At 38.2% G+C, this 22,622-nt stretch overlaps 1 protein-coding gene across 2 annotated transcripts in view; it reads left to right on the top strand.

The window, feature by feature from the left end:
* Positions 1-22,622, top strand: part of RFC1 (replication factor C subunit 1) — an 83,239-nt gene that overhangs the window by 19,311 nt on the left and 41,306 nt on the right. For both annotated transcript variants that reach the window (XM_039227017.1, XM_039227016.1), the window contains exons 3-4: positions 9,774-9,849; positions 12,124-12,234. In XM_039227017.1, coding sequence (XP_039082948.1) covers positions 9,774-9,849; positions 12,124-12,234 — 187 coding nt within the window. The remainder of the gene's footprint in view (positions 1-9,773; positions 9,850-12,123; positions 12,235-22,622) is intronic.

Raw genomic sequence — 22,622 nt, 5'->3', positions numbered from 1 at the left:
AATAGAGGCTTTCGTCGTAGCTCTTATTTTTCTCCTTGAGGCCTGGTTGGAGTTGCATTTAACATCCATATCATTACTAACACTCCCTTCACAGGAGTCTACATTATTTGTAAAATTTTACAGTTTATTTATTTATTTATTTATTTACTTACTTGAAGCATGGTCGACATAACAATATTACTTTAGTTTCAGGTTTGCAACATAATGATTCAACAATTCTGTTCTGCTGTGCTCACAAGTGTAGGTCCTATACAACATGATTAAAATACTGCTGACTGTAGTTCCTATGCTGTACCTTTCATCCCCATGACAGAGTCATTTCATAACTGGAAGCCTGTACCTCCTTTCACCCCTCTTTGCCCATGCCTTCAATCCACTTCCCTCTGGCAACCACCAGTGCTCTGTATTTAGGGATCAGTTTCTGCTGTGTTTGTTCATTCATTTTGTTTTTCAGATTCTACTTATAAGTGAAATCATATGGTATTTGTCTTTTGCTGTCTCACTTATTTCACTTAGTATAGTACTCTCCAGGTGTCACAAATGACAAGATCTTATTTTTTTTTATGGCCGAGTAATATTTTATGTTATTTAAAACCTAACCAAGGATACAAGAGATCTGTATGATGAAAACTATAGAAAACTTATGAAGGAAATTGAAGAAGACACAAAGAAATGGAAAAACATTCCATGCTCATGGATAGGAAGAATAAATATAGTTAAGATGTCATTACTACCTAAAGCACTCTACACATTCAATGCAATTCCAATCAAAATTGCACCAGCATACTTCTCAAAACTAGAACAAACTATCCAAAAATTTGTATGGAACCACAAAAGACCCCGAATAGCCAAAGTAATACTGAAAAATAAAACCAAAACGGGAGGTATCACCATCCCAGACTTCAGCCTCTACTACAAAGCTGTCATCCTCAAGACAGTATGGTATTGGCACAAAAACAGACACATAGACCAATGGAACAGAATTGAGAACTCAGAAGTGGACCCAAAAGTATACAGCCAACTGATCTTTGACAAAGCAGGAAAGAATATCCAATGGAAAAAAGACAGCCTTTTTAACAGATGGTGTTGGGAGAACTGGACAGCAACATGCAGAAGAATGAAACTAGATCATTTTCTCACACCATGCACAAAAATCAACTCAAAATGGATAAAGGACCTGAACGTGAGACAGGAAACTATCAACACCCTAGAGGAGAAAGCAGGAAACAACCTCCTTGACCTCCACCGCAGCAACTTCTTACTTGACACATCCCCAAAAGCAAGGGAATCAAGAGCAAAAATAAACTGTTGGGACCTCATCAAGATTAAAAGCTTCTGCACAGCCAAGGAAACAACCCAGAAAATTAATAGGCAACCAACGGAATGGGAAAAGATAGTTGCAAATGACATATCAGATAAAGGGTTAATATCCAGAATCTATAAGGAACTCACCAAACTACACGCCCGAAAAACAAACAACCCAGTGAAGAAATGGGCAGAAGACATGAACAGACACTTCTCCAAAGAGGACATCCAGATGGCCAACAGACACATGAAACGATGCTCAGCATCCCTCCTCATCAGGGAAATACAAATCAAAACCACACTGAGATACCACCTCACGCCAGTCAGAGTGGCTAAAATGAGCAAATCAGAGAACTCTAGATGCTGGCGAGGATGTGGAGAAACGGGCACCCTCCTACACTGTTGGTGGGAATGTAAACTGGTACAGCCCCTCTGGAAAACAGTGTGGAGGTTCCTCAGGAAACTAACAATAGAACTCCCTTATGACCCAGCAATAGCACTGCTAGGAATTTACCCAAGGGATACAGAAATGCTGAGGCATAGGAGCACATGTACCCCAATGTTCATAGCAGCACTCTCCACAATAGCTAAAACATGGAAAGAGCCTAAGTGTCCATCAACAGATGAATGGATCAAGAAGATGTGGTTTATCTATACCATGGAATACTACATGGCAATGAGAAACAATGAAATCTGGCCATGTGTAGCAACATGGATGGACCTTGAGGGTGTTATGCTGAGCGAAATAAGTCAGGCAGAGAAGGACAAATACCATATGTTTGCACATATAGGAGGATTAGGAGGAACTTGACGGAGGACCAAGGGGGAGAAGAAGGGCGGAAATGGTGGGGGAAAGGGAGAGAGGCAAACCATGCGAGACTCTTGAATGCTGACAAAAACTGAGGACTGATGGATGTGGGGGGGAGGGGGGGATGGGCATGAAGGAGGGCACTTTGGGGATGAGCACTGAGTGTTATGTAGAAACTAATTTGACAATAAACTATTTGTAAAAAAAAAAAAAAAAAAGAAATACCTCGAAAAAAATATTTTATGTTATTTATTTGATTTTATAATAGAACCTTTTATTTTATTATTTTTTAAAATGTATATTTATTTTGAGTGAGAGAAAGAGAGCATGAGCGCAGGAGGAGCAGAGACGGAGAGAGAGAATCTTGAGCAAGCTCTGCACCGTCAGCACAGAGTGCAATGTGGTGCATGATCGTAAAACCATGCGATCATAACCTGAGCTGAAATCAGGAGTCAGACGCTTATCTGACTGATCCCCCCAGGCACCTCAGAACTTTTTTTTTTTAAAGTTTATATGTTTTGAGAGAGAGAGAGAGCGTGCATGAGCAGGGGAGGGGCAGGGAGAGAGACAATCCTAAGCAGGCTCTGCACTGTCAGCACAGAGCCTGACATAGGGCTCAAACTCAGAAGACAGTGACCTGGGCTGAAACCAAGAGCCAGACTCTTAACTGACTGAGCCACCGGAGTGCCCCTAGAACTTTAAAAACATTTTTTCAAAACATTTATTTATTTTTGAGAGACAGACAGAGACAGTGTGTGAACGGGGGAGGGGCAGAGAGAGAGGGAAACAGAATCCAAAGCAGGCTCTAGGCTCTGAGCTGTCTGCACAGAGCCTAATGCAGGGCTCAAACCCATGATCTGAGATCATGACCTGAGCTGAAATCAGACACTTAACTGACTGAGCTACCCAGGCACCCCCAGAACTTTTTTTAAAGTTTATTTATTTTGAGGAAGAGCATGAGTGCAGAGAGAAGGAGAGCGAGAATCCCAAGCATGTTCCATGCTTACAGTGAAGGCTTGATCCCACAAACCATGAGATCATGATCTGAGCTGAAACCAACTGAGCCATCCAGGTGCCTCATGGCTGAGTAATGTTTTAGTGTGTGTATCTCACATCTTTATCCATCTTTTGATGGACATTTAGGTTGCTATTATATCTTGGCTATTGTAAATAAATGTAGGAGTGTGTATATCTTTTTGAATTAGTGTTTTCATTTTCTTTGGTAAATAGTACTGGAATTACTTGATTGTATTTCTATTTGTATTTTGTATTGTATTTCTAATTTTAAAGTTTTAAGGCACCTCCATACTATTTTCCAGAGTAACCGTAACAGCTTGCATTCCCAACAACCGTGCATGAGTGTTTTTTCCCCTCTACATACTCACCAACACTTGTTTCTTGTCTTTTTGATTCTAGCCATTCTGATAGGTGTAATCTGATATTTATTGTGGTTTTGATGTGCCCGGATGAAGAGTTATGTTAAGCATCTTTTCATGTGTCTGTTAGTCATCTGAATGTTTTTGTAAAAATTTCTATTTGGGTTTTTGGCCCATTAGATGATTATTATTATTATTTTTTTGATATTGAGTTGGGTAAGTTCTTTGTATACTTTGGATAGTAATCCCTTATTGGATATATCATTTGCAAATATCTTCTCCTATTCAGTAGGTTGCCTCTTTATTTTATTACGTATGTTAATCTTTGTGTTATGCGTTTAGGTACTTTAATGTTGAGTGTATAGATACTTAAAATTGTTATATGCTCTTGGATTGATGCCTTTGTCATTATGTAATGCCATTTTTTTGTTTCTTATTATAATCTTTGTTTTAAAGTCTATTTTGTCTGATACAGGTATTGTTACCCTGGATTTTTAAAAAATTTCCATTTGTACAGATTATTTTTTTCCATATCTTTACTTTCAGTTTATATGTGTCTTTAGATCTGGTGTGAGTCTCTTAGAGGTAGAATATAGATGGGTCTTGTTTTTTATCCATTCTATCACCCACTGTCTTTTGATTGGAGTATTTTGACCTTTTACATTTAGAGTAATTATTGATAGGTATGTACTTAATACACTTTTGTTCACTGATTTCTGGTTGTTTCCGTAGTTCTTCTTTATTCTTTCTTTCTCTTGCTGTCTTGTGATTGATAACTTTCTTTAGTGTTGTGCTTGGCTTTCTTTCTCTTTATTTTTTATATATTTATTACAGGTTTTTGGCTTGTGATTATCATGAGGTTCCTATATAATATGCAAGTATAAGGTGTTCTGTATTAAATTGATGGTCACTTTGACCACATTATAAAAGAACTTCATTTTTACTCTGCCACCCCACATTTTATGTATATATTGTCATAGTTTACATCTTTTTATTATGTGAGTCAAGGGAACTAATTTATTTATTTTTATTTTTTGTTTTTTTATTTAATATTTTTTATTTATTTCTGAGAGAGAGAGACAGCGTGAGCAGGGGAGAGTCAGAGAGAGAGGGAGACACAGAATCTGAAACAGGCTCCAGGCTCTGAGCTAGCTGTCAGAACTGAGCCCAACACGGGGATCAAACCCACGAACCGCGAGATCATGACCTGAGCTGAAGTCGGACACTTAACCGACTGAGCCACCCAGGCACCCCTAATTTATTTTATTTGAGAGAGAAATAGAAAGATAGTAAGTGGGGGAGAGGAGCAGAGGGAGAGAGAGAGAGAATGAGAATCTTTAATCAGGCTCTATGCTCAGTGCAGAGTGCAACACAGGGCTCGATTCCATGACCAGAGCTGAAATCAGAGTTGGACACTTAACCGACTGGGCCATCCAGGCACCTCTAATTTTAAAAATATAGTTGATTTTACTACTCTGTCTTTTACCCTTTATACTAGCTTTATAAATTAATTCCCTAGGGCAGTCTGCACAGATGGTGCGCAGCCAGGACAGCTGAGGTTGAAGTGGGTGCAAGCTGGAGTTCCTGGGGTTCTCTGCTCTGCACAGAGGGTGCCCGGGCAGGACTGCTGAAGCTGAAGTAGGTGTAAGCTGGGTTGCCCCAGGGCTCTTTGTGGACAGGGTGCTCTGGGAGGACACTTGAAGCTGAAGTGGGCATGGACTAGGGTGTCTCAGGTTTCTGTGTGCTGAGGACAGTGGTAGCTGAAGTGTGTGCACATGAAGGCATCCTGGGGTGCTCTGTGTGAGAATGCCCTGGTGAGGTGGCTGGAGCTGAGGTGAGAGGGGGCCAGATGGTCCTGGGCACTCCGTCTAGGGGGATCCTGGTGAGGATCTGAAGCAGGAATGGGCTGGGTGGACCTCACGTACTGCATGCAGTGAGTATGCTGGTAAATCATCTGGAACCAAAACAGGCATGTGCCGGGAATTCTTAGGGAGCTCTGTATTGGGGGTGCCCTGGCAGGTTGCCTGGAGCCACAGTGGTTTGGGCCTGGAGTGTTTTGGGGTGTTTTGTGCCTGTGTCACCTTGGCAAGACAGCTAGAGCTATAGTGGGAATTGACCAGGGATGTTGTGGTGTGTATTGCACTGGGGTCTCGTAGGTGGTGTGTCCGGGGCTGGTGTGGCCTAAGAGCCTGGATCTTACTGAGGTGATAGGCTGGCTAGGCCACGAGGACCCTGCTCCAGTCCATGCTGTCAAGGGAGAATGTAAACCTTGGCCCCTCTGACCTGGAAAGAGTTCCAGCAGCTCCTCCATCATTTGGCAGAATTTGGGAGCTGGATCTTTTATAATCTAAATGCTTTTTTAAATCTTGGCCTTTTTTTTTTGTGCCCCAGGGCACAAATCTGCTTATGGTCCCTCAGTATATTCCTCCCTAATGCAGTTTGCAGTGACAGGGGTGAGGTTCCTTTCACTACCATGTCTCTGTTTCTCTTGCCATTCTCTTTGTGGTCTCTCTATGTTGTGTTGTGCAGAAGCTGTTCCGTCAGCCCTCATTTCTTCAGGAGGAAAATTGCTCTATAAATAGGTATAGATTTGGTATGTCCTGTGGAGGTGATTTCAGAGTCTTCTGCACTGCCATCTTGGACCAGAAGTCCTAGGCTTTTTTAAAGCATGCATTTTTCCAACCTTCACCATAATCTATTTCCAAATCCACTTTTGTGTTTTATTTTTTTATTTATTTATTTTTTAAATGTTTTATTTAATTCTAGGAGAGAGAGAGAGAGAGAGAGACAGCGTGAGCAGGGGAGGGTCAGAGAGAGAGGGAGATACATACTCTGAAATAGGCTCCAGGCTCTGAGCTGGCAGTCAGCACAGAGCCCGACGCGGGGCCCGAACCCACGAACCGCGAGATCATGACCTAAGCGAGAGTCGGACACTTAACCGACTAAGCCACCCAGGCGCCCCCCACTTTTGTGTTTTAGATGTTTATTAATGTACCACTTCATTTCATGGTAACAAAATCTGTATTAGTCAGGATTCTCCAGAGAAATAGAATCTACAAAGAGATTTATTTAAAGAATTCATGCACGTGATTACAGAGGCTGATGGAAGCTGGAGACTTATGATAGCGGTAGTATAGTTTAGGTGTGAGTCTGAAGTCCTGTGAACCAGGAAAGCCAGTGGTATGATTACAGTCTCAAGCCTGCTACCCTGGGCTAGGAATAATTGATGTCAGTTCTTGTGTGAAGGCAAAAGAACTGATGTCCCAGCTTGAAGGCATTCAGGAAGGAAGAATTCTCTTCATTTGGGAGAGGGTCAGCCTTTTGTCCTCTTGAGACCTTCAATTGCTTGGATCAGGTCCATTCACATTAGGGAGAGCAAACTGCTTTAGTCAGTGTTAAATTTATCCAAAAACACCTTCATAGAAACACTCAGAATAATATTTGATGTAATATCTAAGCACTTTGTGGCCCAGTCAACTTTACAGTTAAAAAATTAAGCGTCACAGGTTACATTTTGAAGTTTGTGTGTGTGTGTCTGGTTATTTTGGATTTATGTTGGATAGTATGAATTATATAGTGCAGGAAATTTGGATTCTGTTATATTCCTCCAAAGAATGTTAATTCTTTTGGGTTAGCAGGCGTTAATTTGCCTGAACTCAGACTCTAAACTCTTTTGTGTCCTGTGATGGGCAGCAAAGAAATCTTTGTTCAGTTCTTTTATCCTTAGCTGGCACTACAAGTTGTTCCATTCGTATGTACTTCAGGAGATTTGGGCTAAGTTTTTTGGCAGATTTGAAACTCTTCTTCTGTGGCTCTCCCCCTTCTGGGATACCCTCTTCTCTTACTTTTGAGTTATTTCTAACACTGTTGTTTCTGGTTGTTTCTAACTCTTTGCTCCAGTCCAGTGGTGTATTTGAAATAACATAGTTCATTTATCTCATTTTCTTGTAAGCTGGTTGATTGTTCTTGTATTTTTCAAGTTTTATTATAATGAGTAGAAGCATATTTCTTTCTTTTTTTTTTTTTTGAAGTTTTTTTAAATGTTTTTTAAAAATTTATTTCTGAGAGAGAGAGAGAGAGACAGCGTGAGTAGGGGAGGATCAGAGAGAGGAGACACAGAATCTGAGGCAGGCTCAAGGCTCTGAGCTAGCTGACAGCACAGAGTCCGATACGGGGCTTGAACCCATGAACCGTGAGATCATGACCTGAGCTGAAGTCGGACGCTTAACCGACTGAGCCACCCAGGTGCCCCAGGAGAAGCATATTTCTTTTTTCTTTTTTAAAAGATTTTGTTTTTAAGTAATCTCTACACCCAGTGTGGGGCTTGAACTCACAACCTGGAGATCAAGAGTCACATACTATATGGACTGAGCCAGTTAGGTGCCCCAGAAACATATTTCTACTTTATAATTAGTAATAGTTTCTTTTGCTGACTTCTTTCTTGATTTTTTTTGGGAAAATTTGAATACATTAGAAATATATAAGTACAAAATATAAATAATACCTTTTGCCTTGGTTATATATAGTTTTCTAGCAGGCATTCGGTAGTGGAGAGCCCATAACTCCTTAAACTTTGTCTCTTTCATTTTCAGTAAGCATTTGCCTTTTAATATCTGACATTCTTTTACTCTTTGTTATATGTAGATTAGTGTTGAAAGTGGAGTTGAATAATAATACAGGTTTTTGTATAATTCTTTTTTTCTCATAATTATTTCTTGCAATTATTGTCTGGCCTCTTTTTTTTTTTTCCTTTCAGTTTTATGAAGAAATAATTGACATCTCCGGGGCTCCTGGCTGGCTCAGTAGGTTAAGTTTCCAACTTAGGCTCAGGTCATGATCTCACAGTTTGTGAGTTCCAGCCCCATATTGGGCTCTGTGTTGACAGCCTGGAGCCTGCTTTGGATTCTGTGTCTCCCTCCCTCTATGCCCTTCCCCTGCTCTCACTCTCTTTCTCTCTCTCACAAAAATAAACAAACATTAAAAAAATAATAAAAACACCAAATAATTGACATCTGTAGCTGTGTAAGTTTGAGGTATACAGCATGATGGTTTGACTTGCATATGCTGTGAAATGATTACTGCAGTAGGTTTAGTTAACATCTATGATCTCATATAAAGTAAAAAAATAAAAATTTTTTTCATGTGATGAGATCTTTGAGATCTACCCTCTTAACAAGTTTCCTCTGTATCAAATAACAATGTTCATTATAGTCTTCATGTTGTATATTTCATCCATAGTACTTACTTATAATTAGAAGTTTGTACCTTTTTTAAAAAAAGTTTATTTATTTTGAGAGAGAGAGAGAGCAGGGGAGGGAGAGGGAGAGAGAGAGAGAGAAAGAACGAGAACTCCTTTCAAGTAGTCTCTGCACTGTCAGCATGGAGCCTGCTGCAGGGCTCAAACCCATGTACTGTGAGCTGAAATCAAGAGCCAGATGCTCTCCCAACTGAGCCAGCAGGGCACCCCAGAAGTTTGTACCTTTTGACCATCTTCCTCTGGTTGTAACTCCTTTCACCCCCTGCGTCTGATAACCACAAGTCTGATCTCTTTTTCTGAGTTTGGTATGTTTTTTGCTTGTTTTAGAGTCCACATATTAGTGAGCGCATACAGTATTTGTCTTTCTCTGTTTGACTTATTTCACTTAATGTCTTCAAGGTTCATCCATGTTGTTGCAAATGGTAGGATTTCCTCTTTTTTTTATGTGTATCACAACTTCATGCTTTCCTACTTGATGGTCACTTAGGTTGTTTCCATGTCTTGGCTATTATAAATAATGCTTCTATGAACATGGGGATGCAGATATATTTTCAAGTTAGTGTTTTTGTTTCCTTTGAATATATTCCCATAAGTAGAATTGCTGGGTCATATGATAGTTTTTAAACAGAAATTTTTGAGGAACCTCCATACTATTTTTGATAGTGGTTGTACTGTTTTACAGTCCCACCAACAGTGCACAAGGGTTCTTTTTTCTCCACATCCTTGCCAGCATTTGTTCTCTGTCTTTTTGATGGTGGGTTTGGCCTCTAATTAGGGCATTAGTGACATTTGGAGCCATGTAATTCTTTGTTGTGGAGGACAATCTTGTGCATTGTAGGGTGTTTAGCAGCATCCCTGGTCTACCCAGTAGATACCAGTAACGCCTCCCTCCCGCCCTCTCCCCCCCTTCGTTATGACAAGCAGAAATGTCTCTTTGGGGGCAAAATTACTGAGCTCAAGTCTAACGAGAAAAAAACAATTAATTTATATAGACTTTTGCATTCTAATTATATCCTGATGTTTACAGGTAAATAGTTCTTGTAAAGAAGACAACTCTAAACAGAAGCAAACAAACAAGAAAAAGAGGATTATCTATGATTCAGGTAATGCTTCTTCTGGGGACATTAAAGTTTTAGAAAATCCCTTAGAACAATGTTTTCCATACTGATGTTCTGAGACACACAGCTCTCTCTGTTGTTATAATATGTCCTGTAAGAAGACTCTATGCTCAAATAAAGTTGAAAACAGTTTTATTGTACTGTAGAACTTAACACAGCCAAAATATGTTAATGTATTAAATATGTTTGTTCCGAGGAGTATACAGTATACATAGCATGTTTCAAACTTACTTTGAACATGGCATATTTATTTATTAAATTTATTTATAAAATTTGTTTATTTTGAGAGAGAGAGGCAGTGAGAGAATCACATGCTGCAAGAATCTGACAGTGTCGGGCTCGATGAGGGGCTCAAACTTACAAACTGTGAGATCATGACTTGAGCTGAAATCAAGAGTCGGACACTCAACTGACTGAGCCACTCAGGCACCCCTGACATATTTATTTTTATTTTTTTTAATTTTTTAATTTTTTTCAATATTTTTATTTATTTCTAGGAGAGAGAGAGAGCGTGAGCAGGGGAGGGTCAGAGAGAGAGGGAGATACAGACTCTGAAACAGGCTCCAGGCTCTGTGCTGGCAGTCAGCACAGAGCCCGACGCGGGGTTCGAACCCATGAACCGCGAGATCATGACCTAAGCGAAAGTCAGATGCTTAACCGACTAAGCCACCCAGGCGCCCCGACATATTTATTTTTTAAAGTATTCATACTAACTTCTCTTGCAGCTGGGCTTCTTGGAGACTGAATTTGAAAAATAGTGCCTTAGGGGCACCTGGGTGGCTCAGTCAGTTAAGTGTCCAACTTTGGCTTAGGTCATGATCTCATGGTTCATCGGTTCGAGCCCCGCATTGGGCTCTATGCTGACAGCTAGCTCGGAGCCTGTTTCAGATTCTGTGTCTCCCTCTCTCTCTGACCCTCCCCTGCTCACGCTGTCTCTCTCTCTCTCAGAAATAAATTTAAAAAAAAAATAAGAAAAATAGTGCCTTAAAATATTGCTCTGGAAACAATGATCTAAAATTTAATTTTTGTGCTTTTGATCTGGTCCTTTTTTGTTGCATTTAAAATGGAAGAATCACAATGTAAAATATTTGAATATACTGTACATTTAAGATGGAGAATGTATATTGTTATGCATGCCTTTTATGATCTGTTATCCCCTGTTAAAATAATGATAGAATTCAGAAAGTTTTAGGTGTTGCTTTTGTGGAGAAGATCCATCTGGTGTGAATTCTTAAAAGTAAAAATGCAACCTCTAAGGAAGCATGTATAGATTGTCAGGCTTTGACAGTGATAGCAAAGATTCTGACTCAGTTCTAAAAATACTTGAGTCTTTATTGTGGGTCTTTTACTGCTATATACAGTAAGGAATTTGAAATAAATACACATCCCATTCCCCAAGAGTTTCTATCTTTTGGGAAATTGAAAATTTAATGGTTTGATACAGTTTAGTATGAAATAGGATTTGTAAATGCATGGTGCAGACGAAAAAGAAGGATAGTAAAGTTTGTGAAACTTATATTTTTGTACCACTTTGTTTTGATTTGTATTCAAATGTTCTGGGTGATTAGGTTGTGGTAGACTAATGGCTCCCAAAGATGTCCATGTGCAAATCCTTGAACCTGTGAATATGTTAGGTTACATGGCAAAAGGGAAATTAAAGTTGTAGGTGGCATTAAGGTTGATAATCAAATGGCCTTAAAATAGGGAGATGATCCTGGATTATCTGGGGATGAGCCCAGTGTATTCACAAGGAAAAGGGAGGCAGAAGGAGAGAGAGAGAGAGAGAGAGAGAGAGAGAGATTGACCATGGAAAATAGAGAGCCAGAAAGATGGCAGCATGAGAAGGAGTTTGCCTGATGTTGCTGGCTTTGGTGATGGAGGAAGGGAGCCATAAACTAAGGAATGTTAGCAGTCACTAGAAACTGGAAGAGACAGGGAGATGGATTTTCCCCTAGAGTATCCAGAAAAGGATCATAGTTTTGCTGGCACTTTGATGTAAGCCCAGTGAGACTCATGTGGTTTCTAACCTTCAGAACCAAAAGATAATATATTTATGTTGTTTTAAGCCAAGTGTGGTGATATAACATTAGAAAAGTAAGACCAGGGCTTAACACTGTGTAGAAATAACCTGTGAAAATTCACAAAAGGGATTTGCCTCAAAATGGGCCTTGAGGAATTTGTCAACAATAATCACTTTAAGAACACCCTGTATTTTATTTTTTCTCTTGAAGTTTTGTTTCATTTGCTTCTCATGTACAGATTCAGAATCCGAGGAGACAGTGCAGGTAAAGAATGCCAAAAAGCAACCAGAAAAACCTAAACCTGGTAAAATTCTACGCCAGGATCCTGTTACATACATTTCAGAAACAGGTAAGTGTACTGAGTATGTTTAATGTTTTAGGAGTAGTGTGTGTTATGTTCTTGAGCTTCTCATTGGTGTCTGGAGGGACCTCCTTCACTTTGAATTGAATTTCTGCTGTCTTTTTTGCTTTGTTGATTTATATTTATCAGGGAAAGGCTGTAATCATCTTTGACATTTTCTGTGAGTTAAGGTCCATTGTAAGGGCTAAGGTACAGGGGAATTGGTCTTAGAAGTTTTTAGGTATTTTGTATTGAATAAGTTGAAGCTCTATCTTGAATCCTATGTTGAAATATTATTGGTGTGTTTTAAAACTTTTTTAAGTTTTTTTTACCTTGCATGCTAAAGTCAAAATAATCTTACATGATGGCTATTCATATTTGTGACTTGTGATGTAGCACAGATGTCACCTAAATTCCTTGTATTTTTTTGTGACAGTAAAGATTTTATTAGCATTAGCTTTTTAATAGGTGATCTGTTTTGAGTGGTCAAAAAGCAAAAGACATTTATAAATAATTGTACACTAATCTTAAAATGGTAAAATAGTATAAATGATTGTTTCATAGATAGTATTCCTTTATGGTGAGGATCTCTGAAGTGTCATCTTAGGGGAAGAACTCAGATATGTTCGTTGTAGTCATTTTTTTTTAATTGCTGTAAGGTTTTTCTTTTCTTCCTTCCTCCCTCCCTCTCTCTCTTTCTCTTTCTCTTTCTTTCTTTCTCTCTTTCTTAAGAGAGAGAGGGGGCATCAATGAGCGAGGGACAGAGACGCAGAGAGAGAAGCGGGAGTCACCTGAAGTAGGGCCTGAACCCGTGAACTGTGAGATCATGACCTGAGCTAAAGTCAGATGATTAATTGACTTAGCCACCCATGCGCCCTGTAAAGTAATTTTGGTTGTGGTATTGATAACTCGTAGAGGAAACTAACAGGAATAAAAGGTTAGATGTATTAATCTTCAAATTCACAGAGCCTGTTGAATTGGTTCCTATATAGAAATACCTGAAGGAGCCATGAGAGTGTCTCATAGGTTATTGATTTGTTCATATTGAAGAAAACCTCTGAAACCTTCACTCTGCTACTTGAATTGCTAGTGAAATGAATACACATGGTTTGAAGAGACAGAGTAAAAGCCACATAATTATTTTGGCACAGCATATTATAATTTATATTCAGCATTTATTGAATGTTTTTTACATCCCAGAAATTAGGTGCTAGGGGTACAAAAGATGACCAGACTCCCAAGTACTGCAGTAGTCGCTTGAGGTAGCAATAAGCAGAAGTCAGGCAGAGGGCTCGAAGGGTAAATTTTGATCTGGCACTTGAAGGACGAACAGGCGGTGGAGGGAAGAATGTGTCAGCTTTGCGGGGGTGGGATTATTTAAGGCACAGCATCCAGCACAAGGCTTGGTATGTTCGTAGGGCACAGAAGAGACTGCCCACATGAGGAGGAGGAGTGGGAGGTAGGATTAGGGAGACCTTGAAAGGGAACCATTAAAGTTTTTGAAGAGAGTTGTGGAGTGATGAGAATAGTATTTATGAGTGATTGCTGGAGGGATGCCTGGCTGACTCAGTGGGTAGAGTACAACTCTTGATCTTGGGGTTGCGAGTTCGAGTCCCATATTGGTTGTAGAGATTACTTAAAAACAAAATATTAAAGGGGCACCTGGGTGGCTCAGTAGGTTGAGTGTCTGACTCTCAATATCTGTTCAGGTCTTGATCTCAGGGTGGTGACTTCAAGCCCTGAGTTGAGCTCCACACTGGGCATGAAGCCTATTAAAAAAAAAAAAAAAAAAAAAGTGAGTGCTAGATTGCTAGTATTTAGGGTGGGATGGAAAGTATAGAAACCATAATTAGAGAAGTCAAAGCATTTCCTAGGGGTGAAGTAATGAGAGACTTAAAAAGTTAGCAATAGTAAGGAAGGAACTGATTTATAAACCTTTTTTGAGAAATGAGTTACAAAGTAGGTTTTTGGATTATCTGTGGTAGTATTATTAGGATAATTGGAGAGTTGATGTCATTAGCATGCTAAAGATTTATTGTTGTTTGTTTTTAAAAATTTTTTTGGTGTCCCAAGATGGGACTTGAACTCACAACCCTGAGATCAGGAGTCACACGCTCTACCTACTGAACCAGCCAGGTGTGCCCTCCCTGCCTTTTCTCAATAACAGCTTTATTGAAATATATAGTTAACCTCTAAGATTTTAATGTTATTGAAATTTGCAGATAAAGGTCAAGGTTTCTGAAGATATGAGTAACAAAACTATTACATGTATGGGCTGTTGCAGGTACTCATGGTAGATAAATTGCTCAGTAAGTAGGGAATGAAACAGGAAAGAAAGTCCTTGTGTTGTACAAGGAACCTGAGCCTGGAAGGTCAGAAGCCCTGCCTAAGGGTCCATCCTTGCTTCCCATCTAACAGCTGTTTGAGTCTGTCTCACTATCTATAAAGGAGAGACACTAATTGAATAGGCTCGTTGGTGACTCTTACTGGGATTATGATAGGAAAGGGCCAGTCCCAGTGGCTGAAGCATAAAAATGGGATGAGCTTCCTATAGGTTCTCAGAGAAACTTACTTGATAAAGTTATTCAAATGATCAAAAACAAAACATAGATAATACGAATGTATTTTTTGTAAATTTTTGGTGAGCTATTTCTGCATTATGTCAGAGGCCGACTGACTCTAACCTTTTTGTTCTATTGCTAAATATCTGCTTGGGCACATTGTGCAAATGCACTCTTCTATTAAGAGATCCCCCTCTGAGATCTGGCCACCTTTGTGAAGTTTTGAATATGTGGGAGGGATACTAGAAACGTATGGTGATAGGTTTATTATGTAACCAAAAGTGGTGTGATCAAGCTTTCCAGTGACACCCTGGAAACGTCAAAGTTAGTGTGCAGGCAGCCGTGACCTTCAACTGTGGATCAGTTGGCTATCCTTATCTTGTGATTTTAGGTACACAGAAGGGTCAGACAATTTAAGCTCCAATCACAGATTTTCTTTAACACAGGATCATTTATTTCAGGCCAAGTATTTCAAAAGTTATTTTCTGGAGAGATATCCAGCACTTTATCTGAAATTTTTATGAACGTTATTGTGTTTCTGTCATTCTGCTGGTGGCATGTATGTGTGAAAGTAAACATTGTCCCCTTATTTTAGCTGAAAATTTTGGGGTGTGATGAACCCATCTAATAGGATGTTCAGCATTAATTCCATAGTATTCTGTTTTTTCTTAGAACTAAGGTATAGGAAAAAGCTAGTTCTTTTCTTGCCTGTTTTCTCTTTTCATACATTTTTATTCCTTGAAATGACAGGTGCGTGGGAAGAAAATAAGCCCTTTTTCTTCCCTCCATAATAGAATGAACTGTTAAAAAGAAGTCCATAATAAAATCAGAAATATAATGAGTTTTAAGAAAAGTGTAGCTTCTTGAAATTAATAAACGAGCTGGAAAATTCATTACCTGAAAATAATTTTTTAAATTAGTCTTTACTTTTTTTTTTTTAAGCTAAAACTACCGTTGTTCAGTACAAGGTCATGAATAGATGTTCACATTATAAATGTAAATATTTATATTACCAGTATATGATTAAATAGAATATTTGTGGTAATAATAGTTTAACAATAAAAATTCTAACCTAAAATTGTATTGTTTATTTGGATATTGGAACTTCTTGTGGAAAAGGATTATATGACAATGATTTAGTTTTAAAAACCTGTTAATAACAAAAGAAACAATTTTGCGTCATTATTCCACATTTTATCTTTTATAAACGAATTTTTGTTTGGTATTTTTCTTGTAGTATAGCTTTTGTAGTGTTTAAGAGCACAAACTCTTGAGTCAGATTGCCTGCGATAACTTTCATTTACCTTCCCTATGTTTTAGTTGCCTCATTTGGGCGATGGGGCTATTATTACTAGTACCCACAGCAGAGGCCTTTGTGATGATCAAATGAGATAATGCTTGAAAAGCGCTTAAAACAGGGTTGGGCGTATAGTAAGTGCTCAATAAGTATTAACTGTTACTCATATAATTAACTTTATTATATCCCCACATCTGCCTTTAAAGACTATGCTAAGAACATTTTGTTTTTGCTTAAGTACTTATGACTTTCTGTTGATTATGTAACTGTGCTTCAGAAATTTAGAAATTGTATCTGACCCACTTAATATTGTGGATGTCCGCTGCCGGTATGGGAACTACTACTTACTTGTAGCTGTTAAGCACTTGAAACGTGACTAGCCCAACTAAGAGTGTTGTAAGTGTATGTACAGATTTGAAGACTTACAAAAAAAAGTAAATTATCTTATTAATAACTGTTTAGTATTGATAAGATGTTGAAATGATAACTTGGATATATTGGGTTGAATACCATATATCATTAAATTTAATTTCACTTATTTCCTTTTCACTTTTTTATAATGTGGTTATTTGAGTTAAATAAAATATATTCAAGTTAATCTCACTTGTTTCTTTTTACTTTCTTTAAATATGGTTATGAGAAATTTAAAACTATGTATGTAGCTCACAGTTTATTCTGGTTGCACAGGGCTTTTTAAACAATGACAAAACATTTAGGCAATAACCTTAATTTAGAAAATAACCTACTTCGTTCAAGTGCTTTGTTTACATTATTATACATTTCTTTAGGCTATATTGTTATACAGATCTTTAGGCTTATCATCTAGCTCCATGACATATTTTTCATCATCATTTTGATTAAATCTGTCCTCTTGATTTTTAAAGTAGTTTGATTACATTAGTCTCCCAAATTACAGGAAAAAGGAAAAAAATGGCTTATAAATACCTTCATAGCTAACCACTGACTCTAGTAAAATGTTCTTGTAAGTTGGTAAAAACCCAAATACTTGTTGTACTGGGTAAATATATTTACTTTTAGCTGTTTAATGAAGTGAGAGACCTTGAGTTTTGTTTGGCAAAGATGACCTTTTATTATGCAGTTTCATCAGGAGCTGCTGTTTGGCTGAAAATGATGGGGTTTTTTTCCTGTCTTCAAAGTTGTTTATGACTGGTAATTTTAATTGAGGACATAATTCCAGAGACAGTGCTCTTGAAGTTTTTAATTATTTGGGGGATGTTAAGTGGGAAAAAAATTGGGAATGTGGTATTCTCCAGCTTACCATGTAATATTGGCGACCTCTGACTTGGGAAAGTAGTAGCAGAAAATATTGCTGAAGATGTATGTGTAACATTTTCTTTTGCTGATTTTTAGAGACATAACAGTTGTGTTTACCAGACAAATGGGCATAGATTATGTATAGGCTAGAGAACTTTCCTTAGACGTTTTCAGGGAAACCAGAGTGATTGAGACCGAAAATTTCCTTGAAGTGAGAGGAAACTGAGAACTAAGAACTGTGTATTACATTTCTTTGATTATACTTGTTCAAAAATTAATACTGATTTGTGCACTAAGACTCTAAAAAGAAAGTAAATTTGTCATTTCGGAGGATGAGTAAAGGATTTAGATTAATATTATCTTAAATTATCTGAGTAAAACATTAACACATTCTCACTGAAAGAGAAGTAAACAACGAGATGAAAATGTTTCATTTCCTCATCTATCCCTTTTACCTTCTATAGCTATGTAAATAAAAATATATACACACACCCACGTGTACATATATACACTTGTATTTATTTGAGTGGCATTTTGTGATAAAATTCTGTAGCTTGCTTTTCCATAACTTAATGTCTTTGGCTCCCTCTTTCCTTCCCTCTCTTCCTCTCCTTGTGTCTCCTTGTCCCTCCCCATTTTCTGCCTCTTTGTCTCAATACAGAAAGATTCCTGTCTCATTCTTTTAAACTTGTACATGGAATTTAATAGTATGCAGTTACTTTTTTTCATCTTATTTTGGATATTGGATTATTGATGTGTGAATATACGTGTTAGTGCTTCATTGTAATGTAATATATTTAACAATACGTGAACCATTCACAATAGGGCTTCCACTTTCTGTTTCCGGGCACAGTGCTCCTATGATTGTTCCCACCATACCCCTACCAGCAGCATTTTTAGTTTCTTTTTGACTTTTATTAATCTTATGGATAAGAGCACCACTAATAATATAATTTTTTGAACATATGCTACTCTTAAGTCAGGTCTTTTCCAGTTTTCAGGTCCAGAAAAAGGGGATGTTACATTTATCCATACTAAATTTCTTTCTGAAATAAACTCTTCGTATTTCTTTCTGAATCATTGGTAAAATCATTTATTTTTTAAAGTTTATTTATTTTGAGAGAGACAGAGACAGTGTGAGATGGGGAGAGGCAGAGAGAGGAAGAGAGAATGAATCCCAAGCAGGCTCTGGGCTGCCAGCGCAGAGCCCCATGTGATGCTCAGTCCCTTGAAACTGTGAGATCAGGGCCTGAGCCAAAACCAAGAGTCAGTCAGACACTTAACTGAGCCACCCAGGTACCCTTAAAATTGTTTAGTATTAAGAGACAGGTAAAGAAACCTATTCCAAAATTGACATGACCTGTTATCAGCACCTTGGATATAGCTCTTTTGTTTTCATGAATTACTTGTGGATCTTAATAACTACTGTTACTTATCTTGTATTTCTTCATCTTGCTAGAAATCATTCTTTCTCAGTCAGGGGCAACTTGCCTCCCAGGGACCTATGGCAGTATCTGGAGGTATTTTTGGTTATCACCACTGGCAGGTGCTATGGTGTCAAGTTCATAGAGGCCAGAGATACTACTAAACATTGTATAGTGTGCAGGAGAGCCCTCTCCAAAAGGATTATTTAGCTCAAAATGTAAATGTAGATGTTGGAAACCCTGCTTTACCCAATCAGTAGAGAATTTGGTGAATGTTTTGTTGAACTCCAGATATCCCTTGTTTCCAGATTCATTTCGTCACTAGTCTTGTAACTTAACAGAATAAATAAGCGCTTAGGTCTGCATAGTTTATTTCTGGTGATCTATATCTTCTTCTGTTGAATATTCCTTTTGTCCTCCTCTTGGCATTATTGCACAGCATTGTCACCATACCTTTCCTCCTCTATAGTTCTGTGGTTGGGAATGTGCCTTTCTCTTTTTGGCAGTTTGGATTCCATTTCTTGTCTTTAATCTTTAGCGATTTCTTCCATTTTATAGATGATTCAAAGGTCATTGATACTACTTTGCCAGTTTTATTTACAGATTCACATTAACTGAAACATCTTTATAAGACCTAGGTGCTTTCTTACAATCTTTTTTTGCCTAGTAGTTCTTCAGTCCTCTTTTAATAGTGCATATTATGAGACTTGAAAAGAATTAATGGCATATGGAGCACTAGAGTATCTGGAATGATTATTGAGGTTCTGAAGCATCTTTGAAAATGCAGACTGGGGGTGGCTGGGTGGCTTAGCCCGTTTGGCAGCTGACTCTTGGTTTCAGCTCATGATCTTGTGGTTCATGGGTTCCAGCCCCATGTCAGGCTCTGTGCTCATAGCATGGAGCCTGCTTGGGATTCTCTCTTTCTCCATCTCTCTCTGCCCCTCCCTTGCTCGTGTTCTCTCTCTCTCTCTCTCTCAAAAATAAATAAACATTAAAAAAAAATGAACAGACTGTTCTTATAACCAATATTTTACTGTTAGGCGCTTGTGAAACCATGAGAGACACAGGATTGTATTCCAGAACGCCAAGGAAGTAGGATTATATTAGGAAAATATAACTAAATACTAATGAAATAATATACAAGTGATTTATATTTGGCCTTAATACTGAGACAGCATTGTTACCCCCTTCCACATGTGGGGAAGTGGAATATGAACGGAAGTGGGGAATTGTATTGCCGAACCACTCCCTTTACTCTTTGTGGGAGTACATGTTCATACATGAGAATTATAAGAAGGTGTACCTGTGTCCTACTGTCCAAGCCTCCTTCCACCCACTTTTCTTTTTCTGTGAATTCCAGTGACGACAGAAGGAGAGTAAGTGGTAAGATGTTCCACTTTCTCCTCCTGTGTTGTTTTCTTAGTAATTGAAACCAGCTGTGACTTTCCATGGACTGTTATTTGTGCTCTGTTAGGGATGCGTCGCTATGTGGTGGATAACATCACCGCACAAGCCAGTACATTTTTTCTTACTTATCATTACTCACTTCACTACACCTCACAAATTATAAAATGGGTTTATTTAAAAAATAAAACAGGGCTGCCTGGGTGGCTCAGTCGGTTAAGCGTCCGACTTCGGCTCAGGTCATGATGTCATGGTTCGTGAGTTCGAGCCTGGCGTCGGGCTCTGTGCTGACAGCTAGCTCAGAGCCCGGAGCTGGAGCCTGCTTCGGATTGTGTCTCCCTCTCTCTCTGACCCTCCGCTGCTCACGCTGTCTCTCTCTCTCTCAGAAATAAATAAAACATTAAAAAAAATAAAACAAACTCTGATCCTAAGAGGATTTATTGGTAATGAACCAGATCATGTGCTCTCTTAATTTCTTGGTTAAAGATGAGCAGTTGCAGAGATTTTATTTAATTATACTGATGTACAGAATGTCTGATTCACCACATAAATGGTGTAAAGACGGTATGATTAGTTTCTCTTCCATCCACTTAACTAACAAATATTGAAGACTTGGCATGTATGTGAACTTTTCTCTACTTCCAAAACCAAAATGACATTTTGGGTTTTTGACTCAAGGAAAGTATTGAAAAGAAACTTGGTAGAAAAAGGCTGTAAAAACTCAGATTCCTTTTTTAGTTTTTGACTAGTTGTTGCTAAATAAGTTATTTTTAATCTCTATAACTAGATATCTCTAGCATGATCTCCATTAATTTGATTTCTGTGTATTCCAGACTGAAGGAAAGAAAATCAGAATCCCCAAGTCTCAGCAGGATGAACTCCATAATTAGATGTTTTTTCTTCTTGGCATATAAATAGGTTTCTATGTGGACCTGCACATGATTTTCTTTCTCTTTTTGTTATTCTTTCTAGATAAATGAATATATCTAACTCATAGTGGCAAAGCAATCTTCTCTCCCAGACAGTTCCTCGCTGTATTTTGGATAATGCTAGTTTGCTTGTTGATTGTTATCACATTTGAGGTTATGTTGTATATAAATAAAAATAACTGGTGTTTTTATAAGGAGACAGATATCCTGGAGGGAGATTCTGAGTGTTCAATTGCCCAGGATTTTCAGCTAGGTCTAAGAAATTGGACTTAGATCTATTTATCATTATTGTATTATATGTTTCTGGGGAGAAGAGAACGCAGTTTGCCTTTGGCTTCTGACAATGCAGGAACAAATTTAGACTTATGAAAAAATAAGAACAAATGTTAAAAAGAAACTACGGTAACCTTATTTGGAATGTTTCATTTCTGCACACTGTGTAGGACTGTAAAATACAATTTATGTGAGGATGGTCACAGCAACACCTGTTAAAATGACTGTCTTTTGCAAGCAGTTGATGGCATTGTTCTCATCTTTGGCCTCTTTTGCCTTCATTTTCCATAATATATTGGGATAGCCTTTGAATTATTAAAGGCTAGTTTTAAGACAACTGGTTCAGAAGTCCTAGTACAAAGACAGGACTTTGTCTAGGACTTTCTGCTAGGTTTTCTAGCTGCTCTCTGCAGGTTTTCTGCCTTTGTTAAGGCAAGATGACAGAATGCTTTCAGGTATGCCTATTAGTTTATAGAACACCATATTTATTTTTCTATATTCTCCTTAATGATCCTCTGTATTTATAGGAAATACCTCTATGCTTAGGGTCATGAGTTTATTTTTTTAGTGTTAGCTTTCCCCATAACTGTAAGGAATATTATTGGGAAGTGCATAAATCACGTAGTACTAGGTAAGTGTCAAATCAGGCAAGCCAGTCTTTTTTCTCTTTTCATAACTGTATTTCACTAGAATTGTTCCTACTTTCCAAGGGGCTTGGAGAGCTATTTATTTTGTGGTTAGCACAGATAAAGGGGCCTTGTATGCAATTTTAGCTAGTCCAATATAAAATACTTAAAATTTTGTGCAGAACACTTCTAGTTGTTTATTTTTTTATTTTTAATTTTTTTTAGTTTAAAGAGAGAGAGTGAGGGAGGAGGGCAGAGGGAGAGAGAAAGCACGAGAGAGAGAGGGAGAGGGAGAGGGAGAGAGGGAGAGGGAGGGAGAGAGAGAAACTTAAGCAATCTCAGAGCCCGACACGGGGCTGTATCCCACAATCTTGGGATCGTGACCTGAGACAAAATTGAGTCAGATGCTCATCCGACTGAGCTACTCAGGAACCCCCCCCCATATATTAAAAAAAAAAAAATCCATGTGTAATTACATTTTTATTCAGAAAATATTAAAATGTTTAAAAAATTATGTCTGTGTTTGGGTATAGTACATTTTGGATCTATAGCTTGAAGACATTTGTTTTATTGGCGACTAAATTCTTTTTTTTTTTTTTTTTTTTTTT

The sequence above is a fragment of the Hyaena hyaena genome, unplaced genomic scaffold (genome assembly GCF_003009895.1).
Source record: "Hyaena hyaena isolate Hyena2069 unplaced genomic scaffold, ASM300989v1 scaffold_24, whole genome shotgun sequence".
Lineage (NCBI taxonomy): Eukaryota > Metazoa > Chordata > Mammalia > Carnivora > Hyaenidae > Hyaena > Hyaena hyaena.
Note: the sequence above shows the minus strand (reverse complement) of the source record. Positions and strands in the feature narration are given on the sequence as shown.